The sequence below is a fragment of the Mobula birostris genome, chromosome 5, assembly GCF_030028105.1.
Source record: "Mobula birostris isolate sMobBir1 chromosome 5, sMobBir1.hap1, whole genome shotgun sequence".
Taxonomy (NCBI): domain Eukaryota; kingdom Metazoa; phylum Chordata; class Chondrichthyes; order Myliobatiformes; family Myliobatidae; genus Mobula; species Mobula birostris.
The window spans coordinates 48,223,083-48,237,318 of record NC_092374.1 but is presented as its reverse complement, the minus strand read 5'-3'; the positions used below and the strand labels follow the sequence as shown (position 1 = coordinate 48,237,318).

The window sequence follows — 14,236 nt, the reverse complement described above, 5'->3', positions numbered from 1 at the left end:
TCCCAGCATTTTATAGACCAGTGAGGCTTACTTCAGTGGTGGACAAATTATTGGAGAAGATCTTTAGAGACAGGAACAGTATGGGTGGGGAATGTGGAGAAAACATTTGCCTGGAGTTGGAGGAGATGGGGGTGGGGGAGGTCCTTAATGAATATTATGCTTCAGTATTCACCAGTGAGAGGGACCTTGATGTTTGTGATTACAGTGTAATACAGGCTGATATGCTAGAACATGTTGATGTTAAGAAAGAGGATGTGCTGGAACGTTTGAGAAACATTAAGTTGGAGAAGTCCCTGGGGTCAGCACATTTCAAACCTAATTACAAGGAGATCAAATCAGAAAAGCATTTATCAACATATTAATTCATTAATAAATCTTACATTCAGCTAAAATTAGTTCTTCTTTCTGCAATGTGTTTCAATCCTTTAGGGCATGATAAATGGCAAAAGTTGCTAACATTTTCACCAGAAGTATTAAACGAACACTGTAAACTTGAAATTAAAACGGATCTATGGCAAATGCTACAGATAAAGCTGGTCACCTGTAACTATTAAAAAGCTGAATGACACCCACAGCTGGTGGTTATCTATCACCAGGGTTTTGTGTACTTCCAGAATTTGGGACTGAGAAATATGTATTTAGAGGATCATTTGAATATTGTGGACTGCTAATATACAAAATATAATGATCACAATTTCTCTGCCCTTTCTAAAATTCTAATAGAAGTCACAAGTTTCATACTGTGGCATCGGCACTACCACTGGTTAGTTTCTGGTTTGCTAAGGGTTTGCAATGCATTGCAAGGCAGGGTCACCCCTCAACAGCCAGCTGATGTCCAGCCATTTCTTGAGCAAAGTGATATGTAGGTAATTCTTCACATGGAGATGCATTTTGTTTGGAAGCAGTAGAAAAAGTACCCAGAGCTTAGCCACACATTCAAAAATGTTGTCACTAAGCTACCGGTCTGCATTTGGTCTGGTAACATTTGAAACTCTCAGAGAATGGATGTACCAATTATATTTGGAATTTGAAACTGAATCAGGTTGATTTTCCTCCCCACTTTCTTTTTCGTAAATGTATGGTTGTTTGAAAAAATTAGATATTTATATCAAATAAAATTTTTTTTAGGCCTTGGCGTGTTGTGCTACTGACCTCTTGGCACTGTGCGTACTGAGACCACCAGGAGAATTTGCGGTAGACATTGTCCTCGGCAGCTCACAGAGATTTGGCGTGCCGCTTTCCTACGGTGGCCCTCACGCAGCTTTCTTTGCTGTGAAAGAAAACCTTGTGAGGCTGATGCCCGGGAGAATGGTTGGTGTTACCAGGTATGACTATGCTTGTCAGTGATGCACAATATCAGGCGTGTGACGAGTACTTGTCAGTATTTTCAAATCCTCTTTAATTTTCAGAGGAAGCTTAGAAAAAACAAAATTATCAAGGGATCCCTTTTGGAACACGTGATTTTGGAAGAAATTTAAATGAGTAAGGATGCTTGCAACTATTTGAGGTCATGAATAAAGAACTAGATGTAGGAGGCATTAAAAGGGAGTGAATCACTGGTTTCAAAAGAATTGGGATTGGCTGGTGGGGGTTGGAAGGAGCAGAGAGAATATGAGAGATGCATCAAGCATTATTGGTACAGCAGGTCTATATTACAATGAATGAAAACTTGTTGTTTGACTTTTTGTTTTACTCTGTCATCGCTTTGTTTCCTGTCTCCCCTCCTTTCCAATTTCCCTTTATTTCCATCTGCTACATCCCCCCCACTCTCTACCCCCCCAAATAGCATTTGAGTGGTTCAGTACCCTCTTAATTTTGAAAACTCATTCTCTTTCTTGACCCACCTGAGTCCTTAAAATCTCAATGATTAAGAAGTTAAAATTGCTGAAGCCAGCATTCAGTATGGTCCCTTTGTCTTTATCCCACAGTTGGAGATGCATAATGTGTTTGGGCTAAATGGCATGGATTAAAACAGGACTAAATAGAATTAATAATGGGGTGGCATGGTATGGTAGCCTAGCGGTTAGCACAACGGCTTACAGTACCAGTGACCCAGGTTCAATTCCCATCGCTGCCTGTAAGGAGTTTGTATGTTCTCCCCGTGACCGCTGGCTTTCTTCTGGGTGCTCCAGTTTCCTTCCACAGTCTAAAACTGTACCAGTTGGCAGGTTAATTGGTCATTGTAACTTGTCCTGTGACTAGGCTAGGGTTCATTTGGGAGTTGCTAGGCAGCACGACTCGAAGGGCTGGAAGGCCCTACTCTGCGCTTTATCTCAACAAGCAAATAAATAACATTTTAAAAGCGGTAATGTGGCTAATATATTAGTTTAAAAATTCTCACTATATAAAAACAGTAAACATTGCATTAAATTTATAACACTATAAGTGATAAAAGAAGTTTTTCTACCTTGCTTGGCTTAAAAAGTTTTCGAGCATGGAACAGTGGAGTACCTACAGACCCTTCAGCCCAAATTGTTGTAGCAGCCTAGATAACCTACTCCACGATCAACCTAACCCTTCCCTCCTACACAGCGCATAACCTTCCATTTTCCTTACAACCACGCCCTGATCTAAGAGTCTTTAAATGCCCCTATTGTATCAGCCTGTGCTGCCACCCTGGCCAGTGCATTCCAGGCACCTACTACTCTCTGTGTATATGTTAACAAAAAATGTATCTCTGCTATCTAAACTTTTGTCATTCACCTTAAATGGATGTCCTCTGGCACTGGCCACTGTCACTCTGGGGAGAAAAGATGCTGGCTGTCCATTCTATTGAGGCCTCTCGTAGTCTTTACGCATCTATCAAGACACCTTTCATCTTCTGTCGCACCAGAGAGTGAAGCCCTAGTTCACTGAACCTTTCCTCATAAGCATTGTTCTCTAATCATGTCAGCATTCTGGTAAGTCTCCTTTGCACCCTCTCTGAAGAGTCCACACTCTTACTATAATGAAGTGATCAGATCTGAACACAATACTATCAAGTGCGGTCTAACCAGAGTTTTATAGAACTGCAACTTTACTTCGTGCCTCTTGAACTCAGTACCCTTACTAATGAAGGCCAGTACACCACATGTCGTCTTAACCACCCAGTCTATCTGTGGGACAACTTTTAAGGGATCTATGGATGGGGACCCTAAAATTCCTCCTCACTGCTCAGAATGCTGCCATTAACCCTGCACTCTGCCTTCAAGTTTGATTTTCAAGTGTGAATCACTTTTATGCTTTTCCAGATTGAACTTCATCTGCCACTTCTCTGCCCAACTCTGGATCCTGTCTGTAACCTTCACCAACTTTTTGCACTATTCATAACACTTTGATCCTTTGTGTGATCTGCAAATTTACTAGTCCATCCTTGCACTTCCTCATCCAAGTCATTTATAAAGGCCACACAGAGCAGGGTTTCCAGAATAAATCTCTGTGGAACACCACAGGTCACCGACCTCCAGGCAAAATACACAAATAGCACCCTTTGCCTTCTGTGGGCAAGCCAGTTCTGAATCCACACAGCCAAGTGTCCCTGGATCCCATGTCTCCTGACTTACTGAATGAGCCTACTTGTCAAACACCTTACTAAAATCCATATAGACATCCACTTCCTTTATCTTCATAAACACAAGAGATTCTGCAGATGCTGGAAATCCAGAGCAACACACAAAATGCTGGAGAAACTCAGCAGGTCAGGCAGTATCTGTGGAAATGAATAAACATTTGATGTTTCGGGCTGAGCCCCTTCTCAAAGAATTCATTTAGGCTTGTAAATCAGGACCTGCCCCTCACAAAGCTATGCTGACTGTTTCTGATAAGACTACCCCTTCTCCAGATGCTCATATACCTATCCTAAAGAATCCACTCCAATAGTTTGCTCATGCTGATGTAAGACTCAAGGTCCATAATTCCCAGGATTGTCCCTGCCACCTTTCTTGAACAACATTGGCCATCCTCCAGTCCTCAGGTAACTACTGTGGCAATGGAGGGGGGGGAAGGGGTGGGCACAAAGATCATCATCAACACACCTTCAGTCTCTTCCCTCAGTTTCTGTAGTAACCTGGGGTATATCCAGTCTGGCCCTGGGGACTCGTCTATTCTAATGTTTTTCAGAAGCTCCAACATTCCCCCTTTCATAACCAGAACATGCTTCGGCATATTAGTTTGTTCTACCCTGACCTCACTTTTGCCAAGTCTCTCTCCTTGATAAGCACTGAGGCAAATAACTTCCTTTATTTCTGTTGCACATTTAGGACCTCCCATAACCTGCTCCATCTCTAGGCACATTTCCCTCTTTATCACTGAGTGGTCTTACCCTCACTCTAGTCATCCTCCTGTTCTTCATGGTATTTGGAGAATACCTTGGGGTTTTCATTAACCCTGCCCAACAAGATGTTCCCATGTTTCCTTCTGTTTCACCTCAATCCCTTCTTTAGCTCCTTCCTGGTTACTTTATAATTGTCAAGAGCCCTGCCTGAGTTCCGCTTCCTAAACTTTACATTGCTTCCTTCTTCCTCTTAATTAAATACTCTCTGCCTCTCTTGGTTTCCTTTCCCTGCCTCAGTGGGACAAACCTATTCAGAGCCCCATGCAAGTACTCCCCTAAAACAACTTCTATTATTTCTGTTGCACATTTCTCCAAGAACATCTGTTCCCAGTTTACGTTCCAAAGCTCCTCCTAATAGTTTTGTAATTAGCCCTCCCACTATTAAATACAATTAGATATTGTAATGAAAAATGCAGAGATGGCAGAGGAACTGAATGCGTATTTTGCATCAGTCGTCACAGTGGAAGATGTCTGCAGTATACCGGACATTCAAGAGTGTCAGGGAAGTGAGGTTTGTGCAGTGAAAATTACGACTGAGAAGGCACTCAGGAAGCTTAATGGTCTGAGATTGGATAAATCTCCTGGACCTGATGGAATGCACCCTCGGGTTCTGAAGGAAGTAGCTGGCGAGATTGCAGAGGCGTTAACAATGATCTTCCAAGAATCGATAGATTCTGGCGTAGTACCGGATGACTGGAACATTGCAAATGTTACTCTGCTATTTAAGAAGGGTGGAAGGCAGTAGAAAGGAAACTATAGACCTGTTAGCCTGACATCAGTGGTTGGGAAGTTGTTGGAATCGATTGTTAGGGATGAGATTATGGAATACCTGGAGGCACATGACAAGATAGACCAAAGCCAGCATGATTTCCTGAAAGGAAGATCCTGCCTGACAAACCTACTGCATTTCTTTGAGGAAATTACAAGCAGGGTAGACAAAGGAGTGGTGTGCTTGGATTTTCAGAAGGTCTTTGACAAGATGCCGCACATGAGGCTGCTCAGCAAGTTAAGAGCCCATGGAATTACAGGGAAGTTACTAGCGTGGATGGAGCATTGGCTGGTCAGCAGAAAACAGAGAGTGGGAATAAAGGGATCGTATTCTGACTGGCTGCCGGTTACCAGTGGAGTTCCACAGGGGTCGATGTTGGGACTGTTCCTTTTTACGATGTACATCAATGATTTGGACTATGGTATTAAGGGATTTGTGGCTAAATTTGCCGATGATACAAAGATAGGTGGAGGAGCGGGTAGTGTAAAGGAAACAGAGAGCCTGCAGAGAGACTTGGATAGTTTAGGGGAATGGGCAAGGAAGTGGCAAATGAAATACGATGTTGGAAAGTGTATGGTCATGCACTTTGGTGGAAGAAATAAACCGGCAATTATTTAGATGGGGAGAGAATTCAAAATGCAAAGATGTAAAGAGACTTGGGAGTCTTTGTTCACGATACCCTAAAGGTTAACCTGCAGGTTGAGTCGGTTGTGAAGAAGGTGAATGCAATGTTGGCATTCATTTCTGGAGGTACAGAATATAAGAGCAGGAATGTGATGTTGAGGCTCTATAAGGCACTCGTGAGACCACACTTGAAGTATTGTGTGCAGTTTTGGCCTCCTTATTTTAGAAAGGATATACTGACATCGGCGAGGGTTCAGAGAAGATTCACGAGAATGATTCCAGGAATGAGAAGGTTACCATATGAGGAACATCTGGCAGCTCTTGGGCTGTATTCCCTGGAGTTCAGGAGAATGAGGGGGGATCTCATAGAAACATTCCGAATGTTAAAAGGCCTGAACAGATTAGATATGGCAAAGTTATTTCCCATGGTAGGGGATTCTAGGACAAGAGGGCATGACATCAGGATTAAAGGACGTCCATTTAGAACTGAGATGCGGAAAAATTACTTTAGTCAGAGGGTGGTAAACCTGTAGAATTTGTTGCCATGAGCGGCTGTGGAGGCCAAGTCATTGGGTGTATTAAAGACAGAGATAGATAGGTTCTTGATTAGCCAGGGCATCAAAGAGTATGGGGTGAAAGCAGGGGAGTGGGGATGACTGGATGAAGTGGATCAGCCCATGATTGAATAATGGAGCAGACTGGTTGGGCTGAATGGCCCTCTTCTCCTAAATCTTATGGTCTAAATACTCGTTACCTGCTCTTGCCCACCGAGAGGTCTGTCACTTGACCAGGTTTGTTGTACAGTTCTCTATCCAGTATGGTCTCTTTAGTCAGCCTGTCCACATATTGTATTAGGAATCCTTCCCTGACACACCTAATAGATTCTGCCCCGTTTAATCTTTTTGCAGTAAGGAGGTACCAGTTAGTTTTAGAGAAGTTGAAGTCACCATGGCGACCTTTCCTAAATCTGCTTGCTATCCTGCTCCTTGGTGTCCCAGTGACTATTAGGAGGCCTATGGAATGATTGTTTCTTTCCTGATTCTGACTTCCACCCACACAGTCTCAGTGAACAATTCATTCACAACATCATCGTTTTCTGCAGCTATGATACTACCACTGGTCAGCAATGTCACTCCCCCTCCTCTTTTAGCTTCCTCCCTGTCCCTTTTGAAGTATCTCAACCCTGGAACACCCAGCAACCACTCCTGCCTTTGTGACAGCCAGGTCTCTGTAATGGCCACAATGTCATAGTTCCATGGACTGACAGGTGCTCTTAAGTTCATCACCGTTATTCTTAATACTTCTCGTATTAAAGTAGACACATTTCAAGCAACTTATCTAACTGATTGCAGTTAGGTCCTGTCTACTACCTATTTTTTCTCAATGTCTACATACTGCATCTACCTTTATACCAACTGCCCTAACCAATGACCTATCACTCTGGAACTATTCATCGCGAAACTAGTTTATACCCACTCCAACAGCCCTAGTTGCAAGGACGTTGGTCAAGTCATACCTTCCCTAGAAGAGATCCCAATGATCCACAAATTTAAAACCCTGCCTCTGCACCAACTCCTCATCCACACCTTTCTCTGCCGTATCTAACCATACTTGACTGCACTGTCCAGAGATTACTGCTCTTGAGATCCTGCTTCCTTCCGAACTCCCTATCTTCACTCTTCAGACCTTTCAAAGTTCAAAGTAAATTTTGTTATCAAATTACATATAGGTCACCATATACAATCCTGAAATGCATTTTCTTGTGGGCATACTTAACAGATCTATATAATAATAACAGTAACAGGATCAATGAAAGATCAAGCATATTGCAGAAGACAACAGTACAAATGTAAATGTAAATAAATGGCAATAAATAATGAGAACATGAGATGAAGAGTCCTTGAAAATGAGATCATTAACTGTAGGTACATTTCAGTGATGGGCAAATGAAGTTTAGTGTTCAAGAACATAATGTTTGAGGGGTAGTAACTGTTCTTGAACCCGGTGGTGCGAGTCCCTGATGGTCTTGTACCTTCTGCCTGATCGAATATAGAACAAAGAAAATCTACAGTACATTACAGGCCCTTCGGCCCATAATGTTGTGCCAGCCATGTAACCTTCTCTAGAAACTGCCTACTGCATAGCCCTCTATTTTTCTAAGCTTCATGTACCTATCTCAGAGTCTCTTAAAAGACCCTATTGTATCGGCCTCAGTGCATTCCATGCACCCACCACTCTCTGTGTGAAACTTGCTCCTGACATCCCCTCTGTTCCTACTTCCAAGCCCCTCATGTTAGCTATTTCAGCCCTGGGAACAAACCCTCCGGCCATCCACACAATCAGTGCCTCTCATCTCATCATCTTACAGGATTATCAGGGTTAAAACATTTTCTCTTATCCTTTTGCAGTTTGAAAGGAACAGTGTTGATTTCAATATCATTAAAGTATTTTTGCAGTTGTTGTATTTAACTGTTTTTATTGTACAGGGATGCTGCAGGAAAGGAGGTATACCGGTTGGCACTACAGACAAGGGAGCAGCACATCAGGAGAGATAAAGCCACTAGCAACATTTGCACAGCTCAGGTAAAACTGACTGATGGCATTCAAATAAGATTTGCAAAGGCTTGTGTTCAAACATACAGGTACAATGCAAGCCTTTTTTTCTAAGTATCCTATGAGGTTATTATAATTGAATTAAAAGGAAGTAACATTGGTTGTATTGTTAAAGAAATCATTTTGTTTATCAGTCTTTGCATTCCACCATGCATTCAGTTACTGAAGTCTGTCTGGTGTCATAGACATACCCATGATGTTTGGCCATATTTGTAGTGCAGAGTTGTAGCTGTCTTTATGTAGCTTGTAAATTAATTAAGTTACACACATCAAAGTTGCTGGTGAACGCAGCAGGGCAGGCAGCATCTCTAGGAAGAGGTGCAGTCGACGTCAGGACGAAGCCAAAGTAAGAAGATAGAGGGCGGGTGGGTTGCTGGGGAGGGGGGGGGGGGATGAAGAAAGGAGCTGGAATGTGATAAGTGGAAGATAGAGGGCGGGTGGGTTGCTGGGGAGAGGGGTGATGAAGAAAGGAGCTGGAATGTGATAATTGGGTGGGTGGGTTGCTGGGGAGGGGGGAATGAAGAAAGGGGCTGGAATGTGATAATTGGAAGATAGAGGGCTGGTGGGTTGCTAGTGGGGGGGGAATGAAGAAAGGAGCTGGAATGTGATAATTGGAAGATAGAGGGCTGGTGGGTTGCTAGTGGGGGGGGAATGAAGAAAGGGGCTGGAATGTGATAATTGGAAGATAGAGGGCTGGTGGGTTGCTAGTGGGGGGGGAATGAAGAAAGGAGCTGGAATGTGATAAGTGGAAGATAGAGGGCGGGTGGGTTGCTGGGGGGGGATGAAGAAAGGAGCTGGAATGTGATAATTGGAAGATAGAGGGCGGGTGGGTTGCTAGGGGAGGGGAGATGAAGAAAGGAGCTGGAATGTGATAAGTGGACGTGGCTATGGGCTGAAGAAGGAGGAATCTGATCAGAGAGCAGGTTGGACCATGGAGGAAAGAAGGAAGAGAACCAGAGGGAAGTGATGAGTATGTGAGGAGAAGAGGGGAGTCAGAAAGGGGAATATAAAAAGAGAGAGGTGGGGTAGAAATTACAGGAAGTTAGATAAATCAATGTTTACCCAACACAGACTGGGAGACCATTTCGCTGAACACCTACACTCTGTCCGCCAGAGAAAGCAGTATCTCCCAGTGGCCACACATTTTAATTCCACGTCCCATTCCCATTCTGATATGTCTATTCAAGGCCTCCTCTACTGTCAAGATGAAGCCACACTCAGGTTGGAGGAACAACACCTTATATTCCATCTGAGTAGCCTCCAATCTGATGGCATGAACATTGATTTCTGTAACTTCCGTTAATGCCGCTCCTCCCCTTCTTACCCCATCCCTAATTTATTTATTATTCCTCCCCACTTTTTTTTTCTCTGTCCCTCTCACAATCACTCCTTGCCTGCTCTCCATCTTCCTCTCGGCTCCACTCCCACTTTCTTTCTCCCCAGACCTCCTGTCCCATGATCCTCTCATATCCCTTTTGCCAATCACCTGTCCAGCTCTTAGATCCACCCCTCCCCTCCTGTCTTCTCCTATCATTTCGGATCTCCCCCCTCCCCCCACTTTCAAATCTCTTACTATCCCTTTTTTCAGTTAGTCCTGACGAAGGGTCTCGGCCAGAAACGTTGACTGGCTTCCTATAGATGTTGCCTGGCCTGCTGCATTCCACCAGCATTTTGTGTGTTTTGCTTGAACTTCCAGCATCTGCTGATTTTCTCCTGTCAATATTTATGTAGTCAGGTTGGAGTCCATTCAGGTGGAATATGAGGTGTTGTTCCTCCAACTTAAATATGACCTCATTGTAGCTTAAAGGAGGCCATGGACCAACATTTAGGAATGGGAAGTCAAATTGGAATGGGTGGCCTCTGGAAAATCTTGCCCTTTATAGCGGATGGAAGTGTTCAAAACGGTCCCTCGATCTACAGGGAGGGAAAGATGGGCTTGGTAGGATCTCTTTGTAGATGGCAAAGGTTATGAAGAATGATGTGCTGGAATGAGGAGGCTCATGGGTACAAAGTACAAAGGGGAACCCTATCATTGTTATAGTGCTGGGAAGGTGGGATGACGTCAGATGTGTGGGAAATGGAGGAGATGTGAGTGAGGGCAACATTGATGGCATTGGAAGGGAAACACTGTTCTTTGAAGGAGGAATGTACCTCCGATGTTTTGGAATGGGTGGAAGTTGGAGGCAAAGTTGGTGAAATTGATGTGGGTGCAAAAGGCAACACCGGTGCAGTTGTTGAAGTAGTGTAGGTATTTCAGATTCTTTCACAGATATTGATCCTCCTGGCTGCAATCACAATGCTTGGTGTAACAGTCCAATCTGTGATTCAGTATAAGCACTGTTCTGTCCCAGGATTTAAAAGGGTTACTTTAAAACCAAACAGATATTACAGTGAACGAGTTGACATTAAAAGGTTTGTCTTGGATCTGGTGATGTAGCCATTTTCTGTGCATTGACTAGACTGAGAGTGTTGCTAATGAACAATTAATTGCAACATTGCAAATTACAATCCAAAATCACTGTCATCAGAAGAAGAATGGAAGCTGGCAGGTGAGGGTGGGAGGAGGAACAAGAACAGACAAAGGCTTTATCATGAGCTAATACAAACTAATACAATCAGAATCAGTAATTTTTCCCCCTTCCACTTCCAAAATAGACAAGTAGGCAGAGTGAATCATCAGTACAAAGCTTTACTTAGTTTGAGTCTGATTATATTTTTGCAAAGGGGGTTGTGGTAGTGGGAATAAAGACGAGTATCTCCAGTAAAGGGATCTGACGGTAAGTTTGCCTTGGAGACTGGCAAAAACAAGAGATTCCTGTGAACAGTGCTTCCTTCTTTCTCCCTACTACATGTAATAGGGTGGTGAGCTTGTTTTTCCCTTAATTTGCACTTTGTATAATTGAAAGTTTATTTTATTCTTCTTGTGTTCTTCCTGCTGCCAGCAGATTTTCTTTCAACACAGACATACAGGAGCAGACCGAATTACAAACATCCAAAGCCTGTGGGCCTGTAGTTTATGCTGGCATCTTTATCTTTCACGAAAAAAAACATTGGTGCTTCCTTTGGCAACCCTTTAATTAGAGTAATTACATACTGTAGGCATTTGTTTTTCACCCTGTTTAATTATCAAAATTTGGTTTTCATATAAAGGCATGCAGAAGGGAATACAGATAACTAAATTGATTTTTAATATTACTTAATCCTTTCCGATCTATATTGGTATACTTGGAGATCTTTTGCATTTTATTTTCACTTGTCTTCAGTAACATGTTACTGTATTCAAATATCTTTGCAAAGGACTGTTCCAATTTTATCTGTGTGAATTTGTGGCATATCCACACAAGCCGGAAAATTCATGAACTTGAATGAGGTGTAACATTTGTGAAATAAAGTGCTGTAGGTCCAAAGGTTTTGTGCATCACCTTATGGAATGTAAATTTATATTTCCCTAATTGGTATACTTTGTTGAGATTTTGACGTCTATTGCTTTTTTTTTGTTTAACATCTAATTCTAGGCACTTTTGGCGAACATGGCAGCAATGTTTGCCATTTATCATGGCCCTAATGGACTGAAACACATTGCAAAAAGAGTACATAATGCTACCTTAATTTTAGCTGAAGGTAAGATTTATTAATGAAAGTAAAATTTGTTTTAAAACTTGTTGATAAATTCATTTCTGATCTAATCTCTCTGTATTTAGGTTTGAAACGTGCTGGGCACAAAATACAGCACGAGGTGTTTTTTGACACACTGAAGATCCACTGTGGAGTGGCTGCTCAGGAGATACTTAACAGAGCCACCCAACGACAGATAAATCTCCGAGGATACGGTGACAGTGTGGTGAGTAACTTACAGCCGTGATATTACATTCTGGTGAAGGATCATAAAAGCATTCTTCCTGGAATGCTTGACATGTTAACATCTCAACCAGTGATGAATTCTCAAAATTCAAATGACCTCCTTCCTCTCTGTCCCTTTTTACCCTTGTCAAGTTATACCCAATTTCTTCTGCACACATCTAACCCAGCACACAATCACACTATTTCTTTTACCTCCTCCACCCACTCCATCAGCCCATCACCTGCACACTCGTCCCACTATTCCCATCTGTCCTCTCCACCTCCCGTGATTGGTTTCATGGTCCACTATCCCTTTCAATCAGATTCCATCTCTGTAGCTGTCTTTGCCTTCACCTATCATTCCCAGCCTCAGTCACCATTACTGCTCGTCTCCTCCATCTGTCACTCACCTGAATCTACCTGTCACAAGAGAAAATCTGCAGATGCTGGAAATCAAAACAACACACACAAAATGCTGGAGGAACTCAGCAGGCCAGGCTGCATCTTTGGAAAAGAGTATAGTCAACGTTTTGGGCCAAGACCCTTCATCAGGACCGTAGAGAAAAAGATGAGTAGATTTCAATCTTCCCTTCAGGAGTTCAGTGCAACCTCCTCTCACTGCTCCCTCTGTGTGATCTCTATGGCCCTCCGACTCTTCGACCACCTGCTTATCCAGACCTGCTACTGCAGCCACATATGCTTCACCCCTCCCCCTCCCAGTTTCAGCTATCACCTTGTGTTTCCCTCTCCCTCCCCCCACCTATTAAATCTACTTCTCATCTTTTTTTCTCAAGTCCTGATGAAGAGTCTCAGCCCGAGATGTCGAGTGTACTCTTTTCCATAATTGCTGCCTGACCTGCTGAATTCCTCCAGCATTTTGTGTGTCTACCTATCACTTGCCAAGTCTTGCCCCATTCCTTCTCCTCCCCACTTTATACTGATGAAAGGTCTCAACTGAAAACGCGACTGTGCATTTCCATCCACGGATGCTGCCTGACCTGCTGAATTTCCACAGCAGTTTGTGTTTTGCTCCATATTTCAGGACCCGCAGTCTCTTGTCTCTCCGCCTGACACATTACCGTGTCCTTTCTAAACAATTGCACATTTTGTTTTAAATTGTCTCAGCCTGGAAGAAAATGGACAGTTGACACTTAGGGTCAAGACTCTTCAGTCCCAGTCATTATCCTCCTACATTGTCCAATGTTTTTCTATCATACGATTGTCTATCTAAGGGTTTCTTAAAATGCTCCTGATGTATTTGCCCCTTCCACTACCCCTGGCTGCACATTCCGCACACCCAACACTTTCTGTGTTGAGAAAATGTTTACCTCTGACGTTACCCCCATAGCTTTCTCCAATCACTTTAAAATTAGGCCCACTTGTATTAGCCATTCTGCCATTCGCTGTCCACTCAGTCTATGCCTGTTACTGTTTTTGCACCACTGGTACTGGTATAATGGTGGTCTTCCACTATCAAGCTCATATACTGGTGGAAGACTACTATCAAATCAGTACCTGAGTAAAACAGTTAATGTTCCTTAATGAAAACCGCTCAGTGGCTCTGATATCTACCATCGTTAATTGCTTTGGGATTGCTGATTTGGAACATACTAACTCCAGACTCCCAGAGAATCTCAATCCACTGCCAAAACTGATCTACAGCGAACACCATCTCCTTGGTCCTACATTCATCTCTGGAGCATCTAGTCAGTAAAGGCACTTATGTTAACTATTATTTATTAATTCCAAGCAAACTTACCATCAAATTCCAAGACCTAGTAGTCAACACCTCCCTCTGTAGCTGGATCCTCGACTCTCTGATCACCAAACCGCAATCAGTAAAGATGGGCAGCAATTATTCTCAACACTGGGGCCCACAGGGTTGCATCCTCAGCCCCCACTTTATTTTCTGTGCTCTCATCACTGTGTGGTCAGATTCTGCTCAAACTCCATCCGTAAGTTTGCAGATCATACCACCATAGTGGGCTGTATCTCAAATTGCGATCAGCCAGAGAACAGGGAGGAGATAGAGAGCTTAGTAACATGGTGCCTTGTCAACAGTATCCCTCAATGTTTGC

At 43.0% G+C, this 14,236-nt stretch overlaps 1 protein-coding gene across 2 annotated transcripts in view; it reads left to right on the top strand.

Annotated features, from left to right (window-relative positions):
• gldc (glycine dehydrogenase (decarboxylating)) overlaps positions 1–14,236 on the top strand; it is a 210,133-nt gene that overhangs the window by 131,327 nt on the left and 64,570 nt on the right. For both annotated transcript variants that reach the window (XM_072257995.1, XM_072257996.1), the window contains 4 exons: positions 1,129–1,325; positions 8,192–8,288; positions 11,834–11,939; positions 12,020–12,159. In XM_072257995.1, the coding sequence (XP_072114096.1) occupies positions 1,129–1,325; positions 8,192–8,288; positions 11,834–11,939; positions 12,020–12,159 (540 nt within the window). The remainder of the gene's footprint in view (positions 1–1,128; positions 1,326–8,191; positions 8,289–11,833; positions 11,940–12,019; positions 12,160–14,236) is intronic.